The sequence below is a fragment of the Manduca sexta genome, chromosome 17 (genome assembly GCF_014839805.1).
Source record: "Manduca sexta isolate Smith_Timp_Sample1 chromosome 17, JHU_Msex_v1.0, whole genome shotgun sequence".
Taxonomy (NCBI): Eukaryota; Metazoa; Arthropoda; class Insecta; order Lepidoptera; family Sphingidae; genus Manduca; species Manduca sexta.
Window position 1 is genome coordinate 9,252,449 of NC_051131.1, and position 27,990 is coordinate 9,280,438.

Below are 27,990 nucleotides of genomic sequence, written 5' to 3' on the forward strand. Positions count from 1 at the left end.
GGGCAAGTATATAATACAGGGCTGATATTATTATTATTATATTATTAATCGACTAAAAAATTTTGTTTGTCTTTGGCACCATATCAATATTGTCCGTCACTAGTTAAAAAAAATATATATCGAATGTTTTATTTGCTCGACTTGTCGCGGTAAATTTTTATTGTTTGTTTTCGAGGATAATCTCGGTATAAATAAGTTGTACCTACGATTTGGATTTTTATAACGTTTATCATAAACATATCCAGTAAAGACCACCAAAACATATTCACAATGTCTGATGAAGAGCCTCAAAACAATGGAGCGCAAGAAGAACAAAGACCAAACGGCGGTGGTGATGAAGGCGACGCATGGGGGAGTCATGAATCTTCGCGTGTACGGCGCTACGCCAAGATGCCTGTCGACAGAAATGCGCCCTACTACAACATGGGCCACAAACATCGTGGTATGGCCATTATTTTCAATCATGAACATTTTGATATTCATAGTCTGAAGTCTCGCACTGGCACGAACGTGGACGGTGACAACTTGGCAAAAGTTCTCAAAGGTTTGGGATTTCGCGTTACCATGCTTCATAATTCGAAAGCCGAAGAGATAAATAAGTACATTCAGGAAATAGCTGACATGGACCATTCAGAAAATGATTGCTTGCTCGTCGCTGTGCTGACTCACGGAGAGCTGGGCATGTTGTACGCAAAAGATACTCATTACAAACCTGATAACTTGTGGTACTATTTTACTGCTGATAAGTGTCCCACACTTGCTGGTAAACCAAAACTATTTTTTATACAAGCTTGTCAAGGCGATAAACTTGATGGAGGTATTACACTCACAAATCGCACGGAAACTGATGGCTTGTCTTCAGCATCTTACAGAATTCCAATTCATGCTGATTTCCTCATTGTATTCTCTACTGTGCCAGGATACTATTCCTGGAGGAACACCACTCGAGGTTCTTGGTTCATGCAGGCTCTTTGTGAAGAGTTGCGCTACACAGGCACTGAGAGAGACATTCTTACTCTGTTAACCTTTGTTTGTCAGAAAGTGGCACTTGACTTTGAGTCTAACACCCCAGATTTACTGCCAATGCACCAACAGAAACAAGTGCCATGCATCACAAGCATGCTTACCCGTCTCCTTGTGTTCGGTAAAAAATAATGCCATTATGATAAATTTTATAGTTTTTACCTAGTGTTTAGGTACTTTAAAAACATTTTAAAGCAATATTAACAAACCAGTGAAAAATATTATGCAAGTAATATTACCCAAAATTATTATGTTGAATTTAAAAACTAGTTGCAGTGATAACTATTGAGATTTTAATGTAGATGAATTATGCAAGAGTATTTTTTGTGAGTGAAAAATGAACTCTGCCACAAATATTAGTTAATACTGTTCATAAAATTTTAATTAATATATTAGTAGTGAGGAATTGCAAGTATTACAATTTTAAAGCTTCAATTAGTAAATATGAACAAAATGTTGCATTTCCTTTGTTGTAACAATAGATTATCTAGTTACATTGGAGTTTTTTCATTACACAACGCACAAATTAATTATTAGGTGTATTTGTCCTGCCTGGGTATTGTAATCATTGTGTATGTATTTAAGGAAATTTATGCTCAAAGTTAATAAAAACTTGTGATCTAAATATGGTGTGTTCCATATAAAAGACATGATTTGGTTAAAATAAAATTCTGTAGTATTGATGTTGTGTACTTAAAATAATTCTATGTCAAGGTGTGGATAGGAAAATGGTAAAATTAAAGCTTCATCACTGTCATAAAATTACATATCATGTAATATCTTTAATGTGCTTTACTTGTCCTGCATTTATAAGATTTAAAGACATGAATTACCTCAGATTTCTTACACTGCAATAACTCTTAACTAGTTAAGAATTACTGAGTTTGTTACCTAATCCACCATATTTTGTTAAGTTTTCTATTTAGTTTAATTTAGTACAATTATTTTTTCCATCTCAATTACTTTCCTTAGAGTTCTCTTTGTTTTTAAAGTGAGAAGAATTTATATTTGTTTTAGTGATGTATTACCATGTGTATTTGCCATTATTGAACAAATTGCCATTTTTTTGTATGCATTGTTAGTGCTTGGTGCATGTATTTGGAGTTATAATGCATGCCTACTTTATCCTTTCTGATTTTTGCATAACATTTTACATTATAAAAGTATGTATTTAAGAATTTAGTCCATTAAAAGAATCTTAAAATTGATTCTCATTGGTGTGTATGTGATAATGGTAATGACTGATTTTGAAAATTAATGTAAGGTTTCAAAATATCTGTGAGGAGTTATATAATAACAGTTAATATTGTTACCTGTATCTGTTTATTATAAATGGTGCCTTGTGTAAAAATATTGAAGTTTCTATGAAATATTAAGTATGTATTGGTACAGAGAACAATACCTCCTCATGGGTTTTTGATACATCTAAATGACGTATTTTTTTGAAGTCCGTTTATATTTTATGTACCTAAGCAATAAATTGTCTCTTCCAATACGTACAACGCCTATTATTTTAATGTTTCAAGACATAATTATAAGTATTTATTATGTACCGTGTGGACCAGCCCACTGACTCAAATAACTGGACCCAAAGTCCCCTTTATCATCCCATTCCCTTCCATCCATCAGTACATGCACGATTCCATTGGAATTGTTGGTATTTGAGGGCAGTCGAATTGAACTCATCAAATTATAAAAACACATCTACGAAAACATATATTTTATTCTTAATTAACTTAGAGTGGAATACCGCGAGCTTTCTCTTTTAACTCCCAACAAAGATCCCAAAATTGACTTAATCTCTGCTCTTGGTTAGCACAGAAATATTTGAAGTCGCGCAGCATACGCATCTGGAATCCTTCGTCACCAGTTGCAGGAGTTTGTGCCCATTTCCATTTCTTTGATATCATGTGATTCCAGGACCAGAGGAAGCCCATCTGAAATATTGGTTTACACAAAGGATAGATTTTACCAGTATCTAATTTCAAAACCGGTGAATTAATTAATCATACTAAACTTTAGTCATATTTCTTTAAATTTAGTAACGTCGGCAACTCAATGATTGCATTTTAATGAACAATAAAACGATATATTCAGTACAATAATAGTGTTAGTCACTACAGCCTCGGTTCGTTGTAACGTGGTTGACCGCTTTGCGGCGCGATAGCGTGAGATAACGTCTAGTAAAACGTAAATGCTCACCCGTCTACTATTATTGTAGTCGTTATTCTTCTCTCCGACGTGTCGAGATATATAAGCTTCGTGTGGACTAGGGACTGCTTCGGTGTGTACTGGATATCTAAACAAAATTTGCCACCGATTTCAATAATTGATCACTAATTTTGTTTTTATCAATCGATCCAATTAGAATATCAAGTTTTTTGACATACAAATTGCTTATTATGCTTGGTTTATTCTCGGGATCGGATCAAAGATTAAGATTGGGATCGACATTGAAATCTGTACATTGAGATTAGTGAATTTACAGAACGAAAAGTTTTATATTTTGCGCGTTTTTATTGGAATGGTCAAGTCTTCCTATTTCGAATATAAATTTTTATATATACGTATACGAATAAATAAATGATAACATAAATATGAAAATATAACGCGATAATGATTGCCCTTTTCATCGCTAATGTCAGAGGTCAAAGCTCTTTCGTGTACGAATAATTAACGGACAAAAGTCACCGTTAAAAATATGTTTACAACGAGTAAGTTTTTCATTACTCGTGAATTGTAAACATGTTATAGTATTTATGAGTACGAATCTAACTTTAAAATCTTTGTGAAATTGTTTTGAAAATTCGTTGATTGATTAATGTGTTTCCAAGAAAATGTTATATATCGCCATGACTAAGCTATACCAGACAGGCACTTACCAAAAACGAAAGATTTTTATAAGTTTATTATGAGTCATATTTAAAGAAACCTATGTTTTACTTGTGTTTTACGGAAAATTCCGATGATATCGTTCAATTAAATACTTAAACACAATATATAATAAATACTATCTCATTCATACCACGTAATTATTTTTAGACATGCGACTTATTTAAAGGCTTGACTTATAAAAAAAATACGTAATTTAAATATATTGCAGCATTTCTCTAAATAACCCATTAACCTGCTCGCGTTCAGGGGTTTGCTGGCCGGTTTAGTCCTTGAAGATTTTTGTTCTGACTTCACTGTAGTCGGTATGAGGATGAACATGTTCCCAGTGACGTGTACATAGAGATGATCGCCGACGCCTCTCTCCGTCTCGTGCGATGTACTCTCAACAGTACATTTGACGAAACCGAAACGACCGACGATCGCTTCTTGGAATAAAAATAGTCGTTCTAACCACGTGTCTTCGGGAAAACCTGATATACAAACAAATAGAAGCGTTTAAGGTGGTAGCTCAAGGTCCATTTTCATACATTTTGTTTCGGCTTTAATCTGGGTAACTAAACAAGTATTGGCAAGTAAAGAATTTAAATTCACGTCTAGTTAGTGATTAGTTCTCGCAGTTGAAAGAAAAACGTAAAAATAATTAATAATCATGGATATTTCGGCCTTTAAATTTAATATGACGAAATTTTAAAGGCAGAAATATCCATGATTATTAATTATTTTTACGTTTTTCTTTCAACTGCGAGAACTAATCACTAACTAGACGTGAATTTAAATTCTTTACTTGCCAATACTTGTTTAGTTACCCAGATTAAAGCCGAAACAAAATGTATGAAAATGGACCTTGAGCTACCACCTTAAGATAGTTTATAAGCGAAATAGAATCAAGAACCTGTTTGAAGTAAGTTTTTAGCATAAAAACTATGGTAGAGCTGACCGGTTTCTTATGACTTTATTGAATAGGTACAAAACAGCATTCATGTATTGGTAGATCTTGCCGTAATGCGTCAAGAGTAGAAACACATACAAAAACAATAATATTGTAATAACACAATCATTATAATTTTTATATCTAGTATCAAATTTGACAAACTTAGTTAATAATATTTTTTTATCTGCTATAAAATATGCATGGAGGTGATGTAGGAAACTCTACGAATCAGCAGACTACAGGTAGATATTAGCTACTCGGGTGTTGACTTTTAGGGTATGTTTCTACTTTGTAATATTAGCATAATACTGTGTTTAGTAACAGTAAGATGGTATGATAAACACTTTTTTATTCTAGTTGCTTTACCTTCGAACAATGCAGTTTTATTCCTTAGCAGTGGTTCCACGTTCAGTGGTACGTAAATAGGGCCGCGTAGAGGATCAGATTTTAGAGTGAACGGTAAGGCAAGCGGGTCGGCGGGAATGGGAACCATTTGTAATCTGCAATTCTGCGCTTTCCGGGCCCAGCCCAGTAACTGCAAAATAAATGTTATCTTAAAAACAATCCCCTAAAGTGACTTATGTCTAAAATCTCTATTATACGCGTTCCCCAATAAAACTATACATGGTCATTTTGACATTGCGTTACTAAATGAAACCACATACTCGTCTTGACCTTTTCTGACATTGTGCCAAAAATCATCAATTAATAAAGAATATTTTCACCAAATATCTTGGTTTTAGTTTTCAGATTTTTTTACCATTTTGTACTTTAATACGAATATGGCGTGTGCGTGAATGTATTTCTGACTGAAAGTATGATGTAGCCGCTGCGACGAATGTTCTTAGAGTAGTGGTAGTGGCATTAGGACGCGTAAAAATAAAATTACTTTTTATTAATATTTATGTTGTTCGAAGCTTACACTTTTTTATTTTACATCTACGGCTCAAGTAACTTATTGTAAGGTGTTATTTTCACGTAGATAAATATGTTTCATTCAGGAACGCAATGTCAAAATGACCCTGTATATTATGTCGATGTTTCATTTGCGAACCATCTTTTTGTTACACTCTTCGTTTAAATTTACCTTTAACTAGACATTTCTTTTTATTCTATGAATCTGTTAAATACATGTATGATTAAGAATTTAAGTAAGTTAATTTATAACTATTTACTGGTGTATGGAAAACTTACCAATTCAGCAACAATGTTGCCGCTGGCGACGGCCCACTGTATGCACATCTCGTACGCCTGGTCGGGCCTGAAAGTGGCCTGGTATCGCGCGTGACCCCATTCTATTCTGTCGCTTTTGTTACTCACATCGATGTCTAAGTGAGTTCTTTTGTATAACGGCACTAAAATAAATAGGATTTTTAGAAAATATCAATCAGTGTATGGTATCACGTTCCATAAAATATATCCTTACTATTTTACACTTTTCTAAAATATATCTGGGACAACAAATTTATCGAAAGTTTTATACCACAAAACTTTGCTGCATCATAGCTTTGTTCAAAACAGACTTACAGTCACTATCACTGTCCAGTTCCATATAAGTAGGGTCTATATTGTCGCACAGGAAGGCTGGCACGCCCGTGTCGTCAGTAACGGGACTCGAGCCCAATATATCTATAGCCCCGCACGCAGACTCCACGTGAATGAGCGGAGACCTCGGACCCATCACTTCTACTTCCATCCATTCGTTCTCGAAACTTTGCAGGTCACCGAGTGGCTTTACGTAGTCTGTCAACTCTGTTTAAAATGAACACCATGTACATTGTGTTATGTGCACCATGTATACACAAATATAGAATATGGAGAAGTGTATATGTGTGAACACTAAACAAGAACCTATCATTATAATTGTTATGTCTGATATATTTATTCAAGATTTTATCTTGCTCCCTCTGACGTAATATAACTTAACATAACCAGATGCAAGAATTTATTTATCACAAAGGTATATAATAGTTTAACGATTCCTTATGTTTACACGAATATTAGAAATCGAACATTTGTATAATTGTAAAATGTAATGGTAGATAATGTAACTTTGACTTCATACACTTGACAGTTTCGTCTCGTGACCATGAAAGCTGCAAAATTTTTGAAACGTCGAGAGAAAATCATAATATAATGAACCGCGATAAAATAAAATAAAATACTTTATTTATCACGTAGGCGAACAAAGTTGCACTTATGATACGTCAAAACAAAGACTAAGAATAATTATTATTTCTAAACAACTATTAAAATTACTTATATAACTATATATTTTAAATTAGGGATAAAATTTATACAAAAGACAAGGTACAAACCGAAGTAACCAGCTCGGGCTGGCAAGTAGGATAAAATCCGAAAAAAAAAAGTTTTATTTCAATTTACAATAGTTTTAATAACATGCCTATTATTGGAGGATTTAAAAAATATTATTCACTCGTACTCTTGAAAGAAATGCGTAGTAATTCATGTAATAACTAGACAACATGTCGTCACGCGGAAACTCTATAATGTAGAGTGCAATTATAATTGAACGCAATAATTCCAATTTGATGAATCAAATTCCTTAAATGGAAACGCACAATACCTTTGTCTTTCTTCTGCGGTAACATGTGATACATGTAGTATCCGACCACGAAACGTTTCGTCGTGTCTCCTGACGCATGGCATATCATTTTCTCTTGTAATAGTTTCTGAAATAATATTATTTTTTCAAATATAATCACGGGGCTTTATTCTGTCAAGGGGGACAATTCTGTCTTTTTGCAATTACGGGTGTTCTAATCGAAGGACTGCTCAGTATCAGCCGGGAGTCTAGAATTAGTGCCCGATATGACGATAGGCTCGCCCCCTATCACATCATGGGATGAAACACACTTGGCGAAGAATGGGTGCTCTGGTTGCCTGGTGCGCCTCTGCATACCCCTGCGGGGATAAATGCGTGATGTGTGTGTGCGTGTGTGTGTGTGTGTGCCTGGGTGCGTGCGTGTGCGTGTGTGTATGTAATCAAAGGACAGCTTTGATAGCCAAACAGGAAAAGAGTTAAACCCCTCTATTTACCTTAACGGCTGTCCAAGCAGTTCTAACATTAAAATGCCAGTAAATGCAATAACACGGGTCCGCCCCAGTAGATGGAACAAAGTCTTCTCACTATATACGTTTTTTATACGGGCACGACAAAGTTACTCTTTTGCATAATGATTTCTTACGGATGAACAACACCTCAGTCCCCCCCGTGACCATGAAGGCTGCAAAGTCTTCGAAACGTCGGGAGAAAATAAAATACTAGCACCGCGATAGAATCCGAAAATTAGTTTAATTTCAATTACTCTTTTGCACTTGATGGTAAACGGAGCGGGACCGAGATAGTGTCGACTGACGAGAGATGATTATCCCTCGCCAGTCGTCACAATTATGCAGGCCTATTTGGAAATATTTTTCTTTAGAGAATTATAATCTATACTATTACATAAAGCTGAAGAGTTTGTTTGTTTGAACGCGCTAATCTCAGGAACTACCGGTTCGAATTGAAAAATTCTTTTTGTATTGGATATCCCTTTATTCGTGGAGTGCTATAGGCTATATATCATCACGCTATACCCAATAGGAGCGGAGCAGTAATGGCTAATCTCAGGAACTATCGGTCCGAATTGAAAAAATCTTTTTGTGTTGGATAGCCCTTTGTTCCTGGAGTGCTATAGGCTATATATCATCACGCTATGACCAAAAGGAGCGGAGCAGTAATGAAACATGTTGCAAAAACGGGGAAAATTTATTAGTTCTGAGAGCTTCTGATGCGTGCGCTGCGTAAACGTTTAAAGTTATGCAACAATAATGTATGACGGGATTATTCCCTTTAAAAAGTTCTACAAAATTATATTATAAAACAAAGTCCCGCGCTGCATCTGTCTGCCTGAACGTGTTAAATTCAAAAACTACCCAACGTGTTAGGATAAAATTTGGTATGGAGACAGTTGGAGACTCTGGGAAGAACATAGGCCCCCGGGAAAATATATAGCGTGACTTTTATAACGGACAACTTTAGCTCGAAAAATTTTAAAACGCGGGCGGAGCCGCGGGCAGAAGCTAGTAAATCATAAAGCTTACCTCCATAATGGCAGTCGCTTTTCCAACAGTCATCCCTTCCATATTCGCCTGCAGCCAGTGTATCGCGTATATAGAGACGAAAGTGTGCGATGGCAAGCTGACAGTTTGCTGCAAGTAGCCCACGCCCAGAGTCGGGTGGCGCATGCGCTCCATTATTTCAGAGAGCGGCGCAGTCGCCTTCAGTTTCGGCTCCATCACTCTGCCATCATAAAAGTGTATTTAAAAATGTACGTTAGGTATGTTCAAAATATTTACCATTTTCAGTATTCTCCTGGTAACCTATCTCAAAATTAGGTATGGTAGGTGGTATCTTTGCGTCATTAATTTTAAATCTGAGGTAAAAGTAAAATGAGGTTTAATCTAGTTATAGTATGACCCAAAAATTTAAAAACACTTAAAACTAAACATGACGTACTTCCAGAAACCTTAATAGGGCACGAATCCTGGTAGTTTTTTATACTTACACCAGACGCTCTATTTTTTTTATTTATTGACCTTTACAATTATTTCTTACTTCTGAGAGGGGAAATTGCATCTACATTGAGACTATTGTTTTGATTCAATTGTTTACATTCACTAGAAAGAACTCTACTTAGTTCAATTTAACTCAAGTACGAATATATCTGTAGACGGTTCTATAACATTATTATCTGTGCCAATATAACAAGCAAATAAGCACAGAAGAGTAAAAACTATTTCAACAAAGCGAATACCTAAATATTGAATTAAAACTAGTATTTACCCGTCGTCGTACGTGTCATCGCATTCGCCGGTTTGCGATTGAGTTCTTTCAAGCACAGCTTTTGCGGCAGCCCTGAACGCAACTTTCATTAAAATAACAATCTAAATGTACATAGTAATAAAATTCAAATTAGTGCCAGCGTTAAAGCCATCAAGCAAATAATATATTTATGATGGGATATAATAATATAAGTGTGAAGAATGATGAAGCGGTATTGTATACTTACTTGTTGCATTGGCTAGTGTTTAGTGACTTAGTGGGTGATACTTGCTGCAATGAAACATTCAATAAAGGGTAAAAATAAGCAACTTTTAGGAGAGGCTAGCATAACGACATTCAAAATTGGCATAGAGAATATATAATTGCCGATTAATTTGTTATAATATAATTGCAAGAAGAAAGTAATCTGTAAAAAAGAAATGTCAATATTTTTTTTAAATATCATGTAAAAAATTAAAACAAATAAAATAATATAAAATGTGATTGTCAAGAAATAATAGGAAGGAAGGTTTGATGTGTTTCATACATTTGTAATGTATTGTTAATTCTTTGATAAAAGAAATGAATTTAATGAGGATGGATGATTAGTACCTAGTTGGAAGAAATTAATGAAAGTGCAAATACACCGCGAAGCGCCTGCACAAAATGCGACACTGATGAAGCTTTCTCAACTCATTTCCCCATGCATACCTTCATTTTATACGCGTTTCGTGTAACACAATAACTAGAACGTACATTAAAATCAGCCTATTGACAAATACGTAATACGATGTCCATGTCAAAAGAATATGACGGGATTAAGAACTTTGATTAACTTATTCTCATTTTAAAAACCTCAAGCGGGAATGGATTTTTGCAACATAATAATATTGTCGCGATTAATATGGAAATTGTTAAGGATTAGACAATATTAACATTTTAATATAAACATTCATAAAATATATTTTGAATACCATTACACACTATAAAAATAAATTTGCCCTACAGTCGTAAATCTTTATTTTTATCTAAGTCCTTCGTTTATTCTGAAAACTGTCTGAATTTCAGGTCTCATATATAAATATGAACTTTAAAACAAAATAAAAAATTAGCTTTTGTCAAAATTAACTTAATGATATTCATGTAAATTTTGTACACAAGAAAGTGACATAAAAGAAAGGAGAAAGAAAGAAAACCTCTCTTTTTTTAAGCAAACGTCACACGAAACGCGTACAAAACAGTAATCACCAGTGAAATACATTGCAATAGAGGCGTGCGCGTAAACGTGGGTACTGACATAGCTTCGATCCGCAGCCGCGGCCGGTCCGGCAGGCGCGTGCTGCCCACGCGCTCGCGGAACGGAGAGCTCGACGCTCCGCCCTACCACACCGCACACACGTTAACCACCGCCGCGACACATTACTTACGGGGTACGGACAACAATGAGTGCAACGTTATCATAGAATATGATGCAGTCGCATAATGGACAATAGAAACGCACATTTTAAATATGTGTTTGGTATTAGAACTTGTTTCGATGTACTATGAAATCTGCGTTTCTATTGGATTTATGATAATTACAATCGTTGAAAAAAAAGGAAATATTTTTGATCATATTCTATTTTTAACGATGCGTCAAAATAACCTACATAATAAAAAAATGATTAAAATAAACAAAAGAAGCGAGCAAAAAATATGTAACATAATTATAGTGCATTCCGTGCATAAGATATTGCATAATTTTATAATAAGCAGTGCAAATATGTACGCAACTCTTGCGATAGTGTAGCTGTCTTTTATGACTTTATCGAAAGGAGAGTACATTGAGGTCTATACATTTTGAACTCTCCGTTATGTACATAGAATTATAACTTTCAACTATTTAAATAAGGTTTAACTTCCTCCTATTTCAAATATTGAGATCAGAGGCGGCTCGTGAAATTTTTTGATGGGGGTTCACAAAAAAATAATTGAAAAACTAGAGCTTACTATTTATTTTATTTGTATTTAGCCGCATTTCTTTTCACACTGTTTAATAAAAGATATACTGTATGTTTTCATTTTAACACAAAATATCGCGCACAAACTATTTTTTAATACTCGGCGCGCGCACGGCACGGCTGGCTGAACGACAACTGAGTGACGCGTGAGCGGCGCTCCAGACTACGCTAATTTCTCATACGATATCTTTTGTTTCACGCGTCAGCCCGAGTCGATCTCTCTCTTTCGCACTCATTGAATACAGTACTACGAGTCATACTAAACTTCGTTTCATAGGAGCACAATCGCTGGCGCTCCACTCGTTACAAATTGACGCTACATGTACCTATATAGGTAATATAATAGACTTTTATAGGCATAGTAAAATATAAAGAATGTAATGTAAGGATCTTATGTATTATAAATATATATAAATTATTAAATTAGCTAAGTATGTAATTTTCGTGGGAGTGCACTGCACCAGCGCTCTTTCGGATGAGCCGCCACTGATTGAGATAAATGAGAATGCTTAAAAATATTGATTTACACTTTTGTATGTCGAAAGTTTTAACTCTTTTTAAGTTAATGATGTAACTCACACCAGTTGCGTTTTGTATTTCCATTTGTGACACAAAAAAATGATTAAGTGTTGATTTCAAAGCGGTGTGTTGGTGTGAACTACATTCAACTGGTGGAAACCCAACATTGCATCAAAAATGTGGGTGATATAATTTGCAAAACATCTCTACTGTCAAGTCTGAAGTCACTTCCACCTGGTGAATACCCGGAAGATAGCTGCACTGTTATCTATAAAATTATATTTTTATCATGTTATATTAGTACGGTCTCACTTTTAGCTCACTTACTGTTAGTAATCGGAAACAAAGTTTGTAAGGTGTGAGGATTAGGTAAAACGCCACTCCAAAATTAAGGTTAATATTACTGATTGATTTAATTCTTTTACAAACCCTTTTTTATCACGGAGCCAATGAAAGAGTGCACGAATATGCCACAGAAAACAACAATTTAAACTATACATTTGAATTCCAATGAAATAATACAGCGACCAAACGAACAGACCGAATTTAGAGGGTAGACAAAATAATTTGGATACGAGGATTTGTATCTTGATATGTTTTGGAGTCTACGGGGAGTATGTACAGATCCTGCAATGTAAAATAGCTTTATTATATTCATGGATATGGCACTAACATATGATGTGAGATATCCGGATCTGTCTCATTTGATCGTCAACAAAAATAGAACTTCCAACGGTGGTGGTGGTGGGAGTGGCGACGGTTGTGGGTAACAGCACAGACGCGACAACGATTTAAAAATATATAGTAATACTAGTATTGAAATAACGAATAGAAACTAAACAGATATTTTCCATACGGCCATAAAAAGCACTATAAATTTCGAAAACAAAGCAAAACGTAAAAAATAAAATAAGGTGATTGATAATTTATGTGTAACATAAACATTAGCGGATCGCTGTCGCGTCTTCGCGTGAGGTTGTCCGCAGGGTGTCGGGTAGTGGGAGGGTGGGGCGGTACCTGGGCGCTCCGGGTGAGGATGGAGGTGGAGTGTCGGCGCCGCGTGAGGCCGTCCGCCGCCGCCGCGCCCGCGCCCGCCATCTGCAGCACCACACGTGCACGCGCCGGCACCGGCACGGCACCGCACCGGCGCGGCACCGGCACGACTCCGGCACACTATGTCGCCTCCGACCCACCGTCTCCAACAATCGTGTTGGGACTCGAGATCTCGAGGCATTATACTGACGCCGTCTTACGTCTTTTTAACATATACATTTATGCCGACTACATAATAAAGTGACTTGGGAATATAAATAACAATATTACAAAAACATAATATGTTGCGTTGTGTTGTGCAACAACCTTTATTGGTACCATCTATTTTGACGTTACCAGTCTGTGATCGAATTTAATTATAAGTGCGCTTTCATATTAACACTTATCGAGTCGACATGCACTCGACCCTCAAGAACAAATTAAATTCACGTGCTATGCAACATAAAAATTAATAAACAGTCGAGTAATAAATTGTATGTCATGCACGTCACATACTTTGAAAAAAGATAATTTTTAAACAATTATTTTCGGGGCTAGATATAAAGTTAAATGGACATTATATTTCTTCATCAAACATAATGTAAAGCATAAAATTAAAGGGAGTATTATAAATTTCATGTTTAAGTTACCATCTATCAGCAATCCTTACCATTTGTCTATAGGATCAGAACAAAATAGATCGCTGGTATTTCCAATTACATAACTGATTTAAATATTAATCAACAACAAATGGACAGCATTACAATATTATATTAATATTTTAGTAGGAATTATAATCAACTGATAGAGTTTGAAGCGTCGCAGCAAACATAATTGTTTTAGAAGATTGTGCTCAAATATCATGCAGTGCAACATTATCTACTCGTGAAACATTGTGCAGGTCATGCTGTGCGATTTGATACTTGTAAATATTGTTTCACAAAATGCAATATTCACAAGTATTGCTACGTTGATGTTTACATATATACAAAATAAATTCATACATTTATCTATCACATCTAAATAGGTATAAACGTATACCATTTGATGTTATTGAGAATTTGAGACCTTAGCGATTTTGTTATTGCGGTCATAACACATCAACCAATCATCGTAATAAACCAATTATTATGGTGTATATTTTTTGGTATATTTACTATTGAAAAAATATCGTTGAAAATAAAATAATCTATTTTGGAATATTCGTCAAAGTATAGAGCTTATATGTTCTGACAATCTTGTCCAAAAGTGTCAAAATACGCGAATACTCGAACGCGTATGGCATCTACTAAATACTCCTGTGACTCACTACACGGTGTGTGTGCTTGCGCTTTGTGTTTATATGGCGAAGCGTTACATCCATATCACATCAGTAGCGCCAAATATTTTTTAATATAAATAAAAAAAGATATATAATTAATATTATCTACTCTACTGATACGTCGTAACAAATATTATCTACTTCACTGCTTATGAGAGCACAATTTTCATTATCGTTATTTATTCATATTGCAGATCTTTTATCGATGTTTATTATTTATATACCCTTCAAATACTATAAAACACGATGATCAGTTAATGTGAAACTATCGACTCGACGTCATACTTACCCTCTGCTTGTTTGGCCGTTTCACCTTATTGAAATAAAGCTCGGCCATCTTTAGGAATCCGTCTGTGAGTTGGTCGAGGTCGTGGCGCGTCGGCGTCGGATAGATGTCGCAGTGTGTCGACTCATCGTCCAATATTTGTTTCGTTGCTGGATTGTGTAATGGCAGCAGGAGTGTACGGAACCGCCAGTATTTCAGAGCCTGCAGATTTGACTTCATTTGAAATGATTTTAAATATATCGATATAAATGACATAATAGATTATCGATATCGGCAACATTGATAACGGATTTGCGGAACTTTTTATCGATGAAGTGTATTGAGTAACCGCAACATGTCGATGTAATACAAGATGTAGTATGCAACAGAAACTAAGACTCTTTGTATTCTTTAAAAAAAAAAATGCAAACCAAGGCAGCAAAGCTATGAAAAAAAAAATACCTCGACCAATCCGAAGTCACTGTCGCCTCTCGTGCAAATATAATGGTCCATATAGTTCCAGTTGTACGTTTCCAGTTTTTCCGTCGTGAACGAGACCCAAGACACCTCGTACGTGTCGTGATTGGGCGCGTGGAAACGGTAACGATAGTGAATATTGAACGGAGGGTAGGGATGTCTGGAAAATGAAGTTTGTGAATTTTATTTATTGTTTATCACTTCTCTGCCAACTAAAACATTTACTGTATATTATGTCTTTTACATTCGATTAGATGGTTCTCTTTTATTTCTATCATACTTTATTTTTTAGGTTCAGAGGCTTTTAATAATATGACTATGTACTCTAAATAACGGTTGGTATTCAAAAACAAGCTCGAATAATGTTAAGTTAAGAGGCAAAAAAAACATGTTAAATACGTATACTTGAAGATTAATGTGCACTCACCTAGGCCTATACCGCGTTACGGTAATTGTGGATCCCACTAGCGTCAGTTTGTGGAATATTCTCCCGATAGACAACAAGTATCGTTTCGTGGGAGCCGCGTTGGACGGCTTGCCACACTGCGGCGCCACTTTAGACGGCGGGGGCGCTGCCGTCGACGGGCAGTGAGATTCTATTACTTCGTTCTCATTCACACCCACAATTAGCTGGAAACCCTGGAATAATGTAAGAGTAATATATCAATTCCTGTCAGCAAAGTTAATCAAAAAGGCCTTGTTGTAAAAAAAAAAAGCATAATTTTTTTATGCATTTTGCTTTATTGCTGTAGTCGATACCGATTTATTTAAATATCATATACCAATGAATAGAAAAGTTTAGTTTACGCTTAATAAGATGGAAAGAAAGAGAGAGTAAGAAATATAGAAATAAAAAGAATAAGTATAAAAAAATAATGAGTCGGTACTTATGTTCGCATTCCAGTTATACAACAAGAAAACTTTGATCTATGTAAGGCTATATACCTGCGCCAATCTCTGAGAGACTAATTCTTTGAAAACTTCCATCGTCGTCAGCGGGTCTTTATATATAGCTCTGTTCTGAGCGAAGTCAGCGTTCACATCGTCAGGCAAGAGATTGTAATCTGACACTAGATAATCGTTCTGCAGTGACCGTTTGTCCGGAAAGTAATCCGTTGTTATAGGCAGACAGGCGGGTATCGTCAGCGACTTCCAATCGACACCTGAGATAAAGGTCATAATTGTTTAAACACGTATTTTTTTATATTGCCATTTCTCGTGGAATCTAAATTTTTATGCTACTCTAATTGAACTCTATCTTCATTCACAGCTAAAAGCGTTCGTATATCCTAGGACTTTCAACAGGTGCTGTCTTTTTTTGACTGAGCTATATTTGCGTATATTTGATATTCCTATTACCTTAAAAGAGTAAAGTATAAACGAGCATTCAAAATTATCGTCATGATAAATATGATAAAAATAAAAGTAACAAAAACTACATGCAAAGCAAACCTTACACGTATGTGAAATGTTGTGAAAATGTAATAAAAAGCCCATAATAAATCATGCAATGCACGAAATTATTCGCGTTCATGCATTTCATTAGGAAATTGTGAAAGCGTATCAGGCACGATAATTGTGTTCATACAAAATGAACCGTAACCGCAACAGTTACAAATAGTAACTGTACGCCATTGGATTTGCTGGTGGCAATTTAAATAAGCTATTTATAGTAGTCTCCCCATAGCTGCTATTAACCCCTCACGTGTATAAAAAATACCTACGATGTGCGCTAAGTTTCACACGAGTGCATTAGACGTGCTTCAAAATCAATATTGACTTCTGTGCAATTACATTGTGAACATTAATTTAAAATCAATATTTTATAAAATAATTGAAGTAAATATGAAAAATGCGTATGCGCACTTATTCGCACACCATACACTATAAAACGCACTGTCCGTGCGCGTAACTCGTTAAGATTTATTAACGTGAAGGGTTAATGTATACGTATAAACTACTCAATAATGCAAATCCAATAAATTTTATATCAAACCTATAGCTCGGTTCGCTTTGGCCCCAAGTGTGGTTTTGTAGATAATTTTTCCAATTCGACGATATCATGAAACATCAAAAATGAGATTTAGGTGAAACCAATTCGTGTGTTGACCTTGTATTGCACACAAAGTGTTTTTATTTGTTTTATAATAGTAATATAACGAAAATGATTGTTACAAATAATTCGTATTTTTTACGACAAAAAACGCAGTTTATAAATTTTTGTATTTAAATTAATCATGAATTTTCACTAACTTTAACTGTATGATAAAAAATACTTGTTTTAACTTCAGTGAACACATTATTTTGAGACTGTAAAGTATACCACGTATCTTATCGATTCACATAACCAAATTGTTTTGTTTATACATAATTCAATACAATAAAAACACGTTGTATATATGAATATGACTAGGGAGTTAAGTCGGCTTATTAGATGATACGTTCATTGGCACCATGGCCTCGTCTATTCCTGCCGCTAAGCACCAGTGTATAAGCAATACAGTGTTCCCCTTTGATGTACACGAAAGCCAGTTGAATTACTGGGCGTTATGAAACTTATCATGATGTCTCAGAGTAGGCAATGCAGTGCTGTTTTGTGACAAGACATAGCGCTTACCGCAAGGCGTGCGACTTTATCGTCTTGTAATTTATTTGTACAAAATAAACGAACTATACTGCAAAACCTATAATAAATCTATGTCTCTTTAAATGTGTGACAGAAATTTATTATTAGTTATTATATAATTATCGATAAACTACGTATCGATTTTTTAAATTCCCTCGTTGAGTCGATCTCTAAGGTTGGACATCGATGAATACCTACGCCGCGTCGTCTTTATAAAATGTTTAACAGCAGTTGTATTAGTACAAATTGTTATGAATTGCTACCGTGTCATGGTTGCCCCTCTGCCTACCCTTTCGGGGATAAAGGCGTCATTTGTGTTTTGTTTTTTACGGATCGTAATCAATCGAAAGGAGAGCTGTGACTGGTGAGGGTGCCACCACGAGCCACTGGTACTGCATCTCGTCACAAGCATTTGTGTGATTACAAACCAAGCCTATGAACACCAACTCGATTATTTTCACTTTTGATTCTTTGAACCGTTAGACACAAACATTTTACTTGTATTTTGAATGTAAATATTTTTTTTTCTATATTTTGTTGAAACTGTATAGTATATACTCTCATAATCCATCATATTTCTACTTTCGATACAATTTTGTCTTATGAAAATCATATTTTTATGATTCAAGATTATTTCATGTTGGCAACACTGGATTACTTGAACATTTTTGAAAAACATATTAAACACTAGTTTCATAAGGGAGTAAGTACCTCTTACCTATCTATTATTATTATTTTTAAAGTAAAGTAATTGATTATTTATAACATGAAATGTTAGGAATGTTGACTGGGTTTCGATTACTGTATCATCTTTAAAAATTAAATTGAGAATACATACCAAAATTAGAAATAAAAAACATGGTGAAATAAAATACCTAACATGTTTTAAGTCTACAAACTTATGCTTTTAAGACTTTGCATTTACTAAAATAAAATTATCTTTAAAGTAAATAAAAGACTTAAAAAAATATATACTTTCAGTTTTTAGTTCCTGTGACTACGAAGGCTGCAATGTCTTCGAAACGTCGGGAGAAAATTATAATATAAAAAACCGCTATAAAATCCGCAAAATAGTTTTATTTTAAAGTTTTTAAGTTTCTCGCCAAACGGACAACTGGCTTTATATTGCAGATATAAATGTGACGTCATCGATTTTTACGTTGATTAAAATCACACTTAAATAATAACAAAATAGTCAACATCCCTATTGAATAAAAAATGTAAATGTCTAATAATGCATGAAGGATGCCAATCTCATAACACAATGCACAAAAGCTTCGAACATTACATTTTGTCGTTACCTGTAGTAAGGGCGGGCGTCCACTCTTGCTCGCCGGTGGCTCCCCAGAGCAGGGCTAGAGAAGCATTATTAGTTGTGGAAGGAGTTCCCGTTACTCCCAGCACGCTTAGTGCACCCGATGCGCTGATCATGCGCTTGCGGCTCATTACATTACCTGGAATAATATTAAGAAAATTAAGAAATATAATTCTACACAATATGTAATTCTAACTACTTCTACTTTCTAAACTAGCATAAATAAAAGTCAATTCGGTGGAAAGTGTGAATAAATCTTCACTGAATAAAATACTATTTCAATCATTGCAATTTAATAAATCTATCCAATATAAGTGCTTACCGTCAACTTGGTATATAGAGTGGTTGTTGTTTATGATGGAGGAGCCGTTGTCTTTGGTATTGTTGTCGCAGCGGTGCTCGTCGCTGCGCGCCGGCTCGCCCGCCGGCCGCGCCTGGTAGTGATGCTGCTGGATAAGCACACCAGTTGGACCTGCACAGAATAAAGGATTTATTTATTACTCTTTGTATATAAAGTGTAATAAATTAAACTGATGTCAAAATCTATGGCAACATACTGTGCTACGTTATTTATTCACTCTTTGTTCCACACAAAAATAATGATAATAAAAAAAGTAGTAAAAAAACAATAACATAATGTGGCAGCTTTAGGCAATATCTTCCATACAATCATTGATAGGCAATGGCATTAATAAGAAGGCGAGGCTTCAACAAGTAATAAATCAAATCACATTTTTCTATCGAGACTAGTAGACGCTAGCCATAAGACGAATAAAAAATCAGTAGTACATTTTGTTCACGTCTATTTTATACACGAAAACAATATTATAGCATACATGTTTCTAGCTATACCTTTCGGAAATATGTGCGTCCACCGTCGCCTATTGCTGGTAAGTTTGACCGTCACATGCGAGGGGTCGAACGGGTTGATGAGAGCGCGTCCGGTCCGGATCACGGGCTTGTGAGACGATATAGAACTGCGCGGCGACAGACGATTGCTACCTATCGGCGAGTCCGTCACGTCGCCGCCCATTTCGTACGCAGACGTTATCACTGAAAACAAGATAGAAAAAACGTAGGCGTAATTATTAGGCTTAACCCACCCTGGTACGTTGAGAAAATTGTGATTTAAAAATATGATATAGAAAATTCTGTGTCTTTTGCTATTAAAGCTAATCGTGAAATTTGCATTAAATGAACACGGAAGTCCATTATTTAACTCTGGGACTCGCCCCCCCTCCCCCCCCTCCCCTAAAAATGCCTCCAGCTACACCCTTGTGAGTATATTATACTTTATGAGCAGACCAGCAAGTTATTAATGTGGAAAATAAGTGCGTCCAAATTCGGACAAATAAAACTCAACCTCCACTAGTCAATATAATGTCGCCTAGACTGTGGTGTATATCCGGATCTGACATTTTCCTGTGGTGTAGTGTTGAAGTAGGAGGGCTCCTTCTACTAATGCCTTCGAGACCGGCCACTGATGTCTTTTTCGTTCGAGTCACTCTCTGCACGCTGTAAAAGAATATTGTAGATATGAAAAATATTTTTAATGTAGTCAAAATTATCGTTATTGCTTTCAAATACAATAATAGATATTATAATAAATTTTACCATGTACTATGCGCAGGCGGTAATTGGAATACTTGAGCGTCGTACGAATCATAGTCAAATATTGAGTTATGCATGCAGTCATCCTCTTTCAATAATTTTCCTTTTCTCTCGTCTTCATACATTTTCCGTAAAGGTTCTTGACTTTTTCTTGGTGGCAATTTGATCCTTGGTATGAAGTTTGAATATGCCACCTTTTTGTTGGTAGAATAGAACGATAGATTAATCCAATGCGGCATAGAATAGTCATCGATAGAGTTCAAATTGTTGTCTTTATTATGGAATTTTAAAAGAGGCACGGCGTGTAGTGGTTGTTCCCCTACGCACACCAAATCGCTTCCGACACCATTGTCAATGATTCTCTGTTTTGTTACGTTCGTTAGCTCTCTGTCCACCTCGAACACGCCTACTCCTGGCGTTATAACCACGCTCAGTTGTCCGGTACGGTCAAAACATCTGTCTAGGTAGTGTTTCTCAAATACTGTCAACAAAAACAATGGAATGTGTAATATCAAGTCATGATAACTAATTATATGCAGGTTCCATATAAAATTATTAAATAATTATTTGTGCTCCATTGGGGAATAGAAACAAACAATTGGTAATCCAAACAATCTTCCTTCTTTATACATGTACCTAATGTATATCTGCAAAAGCATTTTTAACAAAATCTGAAATATGAGCGCGTTCCCTTTTAATCTTGTATATATTATAATTTTTTTTTCTGTGAAAGCTTAGCGTATGATCCATCATAAACACAGGCTGTGTTAAAACTTGAATTATAATTAAACAGGTTTAATTACACTCAATTTACCATTTAAACTCATATTCAGTACTTCAAGAAAATTTCCTTGTGCGGCAGTGGAGTTTATAGCAGTTGGTATTTCCATATTAGGCCTTTCATGATATTGTAATACTATCTTTTGGTAATCAGTAAACAATCGCCGTAACTGCAGAAGCACATTTGACCAATCATCATACCTCTCATTTTGAACTGCAACTCTATTAACAAAGGCATTAAATTCAATTTATTACATTGTTATTATAAACAACTAATTTGCGTTACTTGTTGATGATTAGAACAAAAGATTTATGGATAATACCTGTAAAAGTCTTCATAGAATCTTCCTCTGTAATCTTTTTGCAAACAATCTTTCATATGTTGGGGAAATTCTTCCAAAGACTTAGCCTTATAAAATGTTCTTGAAAATAAAACTATTGTCACTTCATGATTGCTGCCATTTTTCTGAAATATTTTTATTATAATATAAATTGCACATTGTATAACATATAAGTCATTGAAATTCTATACATTACCCTCCACTTCGCGAAAAGGTCTGCAAGGAAACCATTAACAGCTTTTTCGAAATACAAATCACCATGTATATCAAAATCCCACATTTCTGATGACATTTGTATGAAAAGATAGACCATTGAAGTTGAGGACCTGAATACAATTTTTGTGTCTTCGGTAATGACGCCACATGCTACTCTGTCACCTTGTGACCACATCTCATAGACTTGACATCTAATAGCACCACCACAATACTCTATCTTCTTGTTTATATACACACAGGTGTCAACCTAAAAGAAGAAAGAAACAAATCTATAAATAAACATAACATCATATATGTAGTCAAAATGAGAAGGGAGATGAAATTGTTTTTTCTTTATTAATTGCACCAAAAGTATCATAATCAGAGATAAATAACTATAATCCATGGTTACAAATATTTGTCTAAATTTGAATATTTTTTTTTCGTCTCTCAAATTTATGTAACAAGACCGACTCATTTTTTGTTCAGAGCTCTAAAAAAATATACAGTGTAGTTGTTTCTTTAAAAAAAAAAATGAGCTATCTAATATTTACCAAATGGTTTTTTAATCTCCACATTTCCGATCTCCCCATGTATTGATCTTTGAATGTCAGCTCCACAGAGTCCAGGGCCACTTCAGCAGCACTTATTGTATTTACATAAACATCAGCAAATGTTCTTAATTGAAATGTTGTTGCTATGCTTTGTTCCACACTGATTGTGTCTGAAATAATGTATAATGAAATATATTTAATAATTTTCTATTGTATGATGTCAGATGTTAACACAGTAGTGTCTGTGCACACACACGTCTTTAATCTCCGAATGGGTAGGCAGACGCAAGACTGGTGCACCCAATTTTTGCTCTGTCTATTCTGTTCCATGATGTGATAGGGAGCGAGCCTATTGCCTTAACAAGCACAAATTCCAGACTGATATTGAGTGGAAAAACCCAATATTCCTTTGCCAGACACAGAGATCGAATCTGAGTCCACAGCACTGCAATGCTATCATAATACAACTTCGCCACTGAAGCAGTCACAATAGTGTCTATATGTCTCGTAAAGCAAAACAAAAATGTTTCCAAATTGTTATCATAATAATATTCTATGATGTTCATTTTAATTGAGTGTGTTAAAATTCCATTATCTGCTAATTTTATAACAGTGGGTACATCCATATATGCAGCTTCACTTCTATTGTAAAAAATTCCCTGCTACATAAGTCCCTAAAACACTAAAGTAATTTACAGTATCATCTGTAAGATGCCATAACCATCTACTTAATAATTAGATTAAAAATAAATCTTTATTTCCATGGGGACAAATCAAGAAGATAAAAAGTAGACTATGAGTTAACCTTTGTGCTGATTTTATACAAATCTGTTCAGCTGTGTCCATGTTTACTTCTAACAAACATTCAAACATTTTAGAATTTTGCACAGTTATGATATTAATAAGGTAATAATCCAAAAGTAAATGTGCAATATTTCTAGATAGTTGTTTTAATATTATGCAGCACTAAATTTTTTCTATATTCTTTTGGAAGTAGAAATATGATTTTTTTGTAAATTATATTCCTTCAGTTTCTTGATTGGCACGACTTAGTCAGTCATTACCACACATTAAATATAGCTCGGTTAATTTATAAAAATTGGAAACAGTGTAATGTAATTGACAATGGCAATGAAAACTTGAAACAATGGCATTGCTTCTTTATTTATTATTGTAATTCACTCAACTAAGCTGCTAATTTGATTTATACATACCTCTGCCCCGACCTGGCGCGTCCACCTTCGTAACTTGAAGGAGCAAACGTGGATAGTCATTCTCTGGATGATAGATCTCCACTATGTCTTTTTCTTTCAATCCAGGATAATCCTTAAGGTTGATTATTAAATCTACAGCTGTTTAAAACGAAATTGTTTCAGACACAATCAAATTTGGAAAAATATTTTATGTAATTATAAATAATTTGTTACTTACGACTGAAACTAGCCTGGTGGACTATAAGCTTAAATGACTTCATTGTGTAATTCTTAATATTAAAATGATAATCTTAATACAAAATAGTTACAAATTTATATCATTTTGCATAAATTACAAACACTACATTTTTCGTAAACAAGCATTTCCAAGGAGAAAAACTGAAATAAGGATGCGCATTTTGATTCCACTTTTGGTAATCGATTTATATGTAAAGAATCCAGGGAATTCTTAAATCGATTCAATATATCGCGCTTTTTACGGTATCTTGACCAAACATATTTAGGTGACCTTCTACAGTAATAGAGATCCATAATCCATCTTTCCCTTAATGTGCATACTATTAAGAACCGTTGAAGATTTTTTTATGATTAGTTTAACGGATTAAATGAATCACTTGAAGTATGTACGGGTCTGAACCTAAACATTTTTCAAACTGAGGAGGACCTTTTTTATCATATTTTGAGTAACCCCTATCCTTTATTGAGTAGGGAAATAAATCGTAAATGGTTTAATAAATCTACATTTATAGTAACACTTCAAATCGATTATCAATCGATTAAAATTAAAGTACATCCATCCTAGAATTACTAAGGACATTTTATCTGATTTTAGATGTTACTAACTTCACATTCCTATTGTGTTGCTAAAAATAAAAAAGAATATTCTACTTTTAAAACAAATAATTCCCGGTCGAGTATCAGGTAACAAACTGGGGAGGACCTTTTTTATCATATTTTGAATACCCCCCTATCCTTTATTGAGTAGAGTCAATTATTATGCATAATTTCCTCGTCCAGCGGGAATCAAAAATTATACTTACATTGGTATCATTATTTATTGGTGATGTGTTGTAGTCGGTTGTCAGATGTCAGTTGTCCTTGTCCTTGGTTGTTGTCAAAGTGTCATGAGCCTTCGTCCGATTTAATTTATGAATAGTAGGTACATATTCAATATTTAAATTAAATTTAAATAATATTATGTATATAAAATAGGTACTATTGAGTATAATGTGAAAACCTGATGTTACCATACAAAGAGGGCGATGTATTCGTTGGAAGTACGAGAATTTGTCAGCAATGGAGCTGTTTTAATAACAATTTTGCAATTTTTATCTGGAATGTAAGTACGCTTTTAAACATCTGGAAAATGTTTGCTAGCTTTTTATCCGCAAATGAGCATTCAATTTCAATCTTTTTTTCAGCCTCGTTTGTAAGCAATATGTGCTTAATCGTACAACAGCAGAAGCATCGCCTTTACCTTTTGTATTCGGCGCTATTTCGTGAGTTTTTTATGCTAGGATAAAGATTAAACTAAACAATTTTTTTTATATAATTTTATGTTAATTTAATATTAAAGATATTTAATATTATGTGCCATTGTTATATTTTATAAAAGAATAATTATTTTTATGATTAAATAAAAGAAACAAAGTCGTCATTGTACACGTAATCAAAAAAAATATTTATTTACCTATATTCATTATTCTTGAATAGTGCTATGTAATATAAAGATTATTTGCAGTTAAAACGTTAATTAACAGTATTTTTTTTTATTTTAGTGCTGGTTTATGGATTCTGTATGGGTCAACAAAGCCTGACAATAAAATAATATTTGTGAATGTTGTTGGTGTTCTGTTGATGATTGGCTACATAATAGTATTCTATATATATACTATCAAAAAGTCATCTCTTGTGAAAATTATTATTGCCACTGCAGTATGTATTTTCTTTCTCCTTTGGTATGTTTCCTTAGAAGAGGACAATGAGATACTATTGAGCCGACTAGGTAAGAATTTAAATAATTGTAAATAATATTTTTGTTTATTTTACTGTGTCATTGATCTACCACAATATAAATATAAAGCACCATTCTTGATGCTTGTTTTATCTATATTCCCTAATTTCAATACTTTTTATACACTGTTTAATGTGATACTATTGGATTTTAAAAATGCTACAAAAATTGTTGTTATGTGCCTAAATTTAGCAATTAAATTGATGCCACAATGTGTTAATGTCTAAGGTCTATGTAGGTAGGTTTAAATAATGGAATGGTTTTTTTTCAGGTCTATTAGCATGCTCTCTGACGCTACTTACAGTTGCTGCACCACTAAGTAAATTTTTTTATGTGCTGAAAGTGAAGTGCACCGATTGTTTGCCTTTTCCCATGATATTGATGTCATTCTTTGTATCTGCTATGTGGTTTTTCTATGGATTGCTAGAAGAAGATGTGTATATAACGGTAAGATTTTTATAATAGTTTAATTTATCGCACTACAGTTGAAACTGCATTTTAGCTTACATAAATAATTATATGTTTTTTTTTTCAGACTCCAAATTTCATTGGTGGGTCACTGGCAGCTCTGCAGTTGTCTCTCTTTTTAATTTTTCCTCACAAGCCAGTATTACAAGGTTCATCCAAAAGTATATTGGCATAAAATGCCAATTAAATTATAAACAAAAGTATAATATTTGATGATAGCAGTGTAATAAGTGTAAAACTATCAAAGAGTAGGCTAGTTTACTGTGTTTAATATTAATCAGGAAGTATAAACAAATATCTGTTCAACTTTAAATTGTATTTAACATAATACTGAACTAGTATGTATCATAAGTAGTAATTACAAAGTCTATTTTTGTGAAAACTGTAAATATGTAATACTTTATAACACATTATAATATGGTTATGGTTATTTTAGTGGGGCTGAATTAATTAATCCTAAATGGGTTATTTCAGAGATATTTAAATTTTACATTTTGGAACAATTTAACAGTTGTGCCACCAGATTTGAAAGATAAATTATAAACATGTAAATTGTCCTATTCTTGGGGATAAGCATATTGCACTATTGTGTTAGATCATATTTGTTTTCCATTGTATTACTTTTGTGTTGCTCTATAAGTTTTGTGTAGTTTATGTTCTGGATGTTTGCATTTTGTTTGTCTTGTCATAATTTAATTTAATTTATTGAAGATTTCTTTTATTTAGATTTTTTTTTAATGGAGTTGATCTCATAACTCGTGAAACATAAATGTTTTATTTATTTGTCCTAATATTTATTTAAAATATTATTCTCATAGTAATTATAGGTTGTGATGTTACTTTCTATGTTTGGTTTAGTGAGACCGAGCGCATGGCCATAACGGGAATGTTTAATTATTGGCTATGAGTTCTACATTTGACAAATAATGTAAAATTACTTGAATGGAATTTGAATTTTGATCCCCAAGTTTTTTAAATTAATGTGTAGCACAAATTTCATAGCAGTAAACATGTCTATTGCATAAGGTTTTTCTGAACATAATTTAGTTTCACAATTTATTTGTAAATTGTAACTGTAACATTTCGTTAAATTAATCAATTGAATTAAGTATAGTCTTATATAACTATGTCTAAATTGCCAATGTAAATTGACATGATGGTTTAGTGTTATAAATTAAGACGATACTAATTATAACAATATTATAATTATTAAACACATGTGCGTATAATGTATTCATAGTCACGAATATATGAATGAAAGTCGGCCTCGAACAATCTCGAAGGTTCTCTAATGATGAGATCAATGTGCTCATGAGAACTTTGTATAATTATTTGCATTGATATGTATATGTACTTAAATAATCCATATTGACCTAAAATGTTTATGAGACTAGGTGTAAGGTCAGTACAAATTAGTGTTTCCATGAGTGGTATATTTCAGTATTGTGACCCTTGATATGCAAATTAAAAATATATCGTTTACCTACATAAGTGTGTTCAAAACAAGTCGTCATTATTTCAATAAATTTTTGTGAATGCCTAATGATGCAATTCTTTGTTTTTTATTTAAATGATTTCTAT

The 27,990-nt window shown here is 34.1% G+C and overlaps 3 protein-coding genes across 12 annotated transcripts; 2 read left to right on the forward strand and 1 right to left on the reverse strand.

The window, feature by feature from the left end:
• The first annotated feature begins 93 nt into the window (after positions 1-93).
• Positions 94-2,520, forward strand: LOC115443475 (caspase-1). Its single transcript, XM_030168898.2, has one exon. It carries the CDS (start codon positions 271-273, stop codon positions 1,153-1,155), a length of 885 nt encoding a protein of 294 aa, XP_030024758.1. The 5' UTR covers positions 94-270; the 3' UTR covers positions 1,156-2,520.
• A 208-nt stretch (positions 2,521-2,728) lies between these two features.
• Positions 2,729-24,306, reverse strand: LOC115443472 (GATOR complex protein Iml1). Of its 9 annotated transcripts, none has more exons than XM_030168888.2 (27): positions 24,145-24,306; positions 23,928-24,065; positions 22,714-22,883; positions 22,161-22,427; positions 21,947-22,089; positions 21,658-21,845; positions 20,847-21,324; positions 20,596-20,747; positions 20,085-20,285; positions 19,555-19,704; positions 19,219-19,371; positions 17,288-17,302; positions 16,237-16,454; positions 15,719-15,930; positions 15,277-15,451; positions 14,839-15,036; positions 13,214-13,294; positions 10,975-11,057; positions 9,699-9,770; positions 8,957-9,155; positions 7,437-7,542; positions 6,377-6,601; positions 6,044-6,204; positions 5,216-5,384; positions 4,151-4,388; positions 3,226-3,322; positions 2,729-2,960 (listed from the first exon to the last, which is right to left on the reverse strand). In XM_030168888.2, exons 1-27 carry the CDS (start codon positions 24,185-24,187, stop codon positions 2,760-2,762), a joined length of 4,533 nt encoding a protein of 1,510 aa, XP_030024748.1. In that variant the 5' UTR covers positions 24,188-24,306; the 3' UTR covers positions 2,729-2,759. The 9 variants fall into 9 exon arrangements, with proteins under 9 accessions (XP_030024748.1, XP_030024751.1, XP_030024747.1 ...); XM_030168891.2 differs by lacking the exon at positions 10,975-11,057 and adding an exon at positions 9,925-9,968 and having other exon boundaries at positions 14,839-15,048; XM_030168887.2 differs by having other exon boundaries at positions 14,839-15,048.
• A 690-nt stretch (positions 24,307-24,996) lies between these two features.
• LOC115443479 (sugar transporter SWEET1) lies at positions 24,997-27,960 on the forward strand. Of its 2 annotated transcripts, XM_030168904.2 has the most exons (5): positions 25,000-25,266; positions 25,349-25,426; positions 25,706-25,932; positions 26,213-26,388; positions 26,477-27,960. In XM_030168904.2, the coding sequence occupies exons 1-5, from the start codon at positions 25,190-25,192 to the stop codon at positions 26,582-26,584; spliced, it is 666 nt and encodes a 221-aa protein (XP_030024764.1). In that variant the 5' UTR covers positions 25,000-25,189; the 3' UTR covers positions 26,585-27,960. The 2 variants fall into 2 exon arrangements, with proteins under 2 accessions (XP_030024765.1, XP_030024764.1); XM_030168905.2 differs by lacking the exon at positions 25,349-25,426 and having other exon boundaries at positions 24,997-25,266.
• Positions 27,961-27,990: the final 30 nt, after the last annotated feature.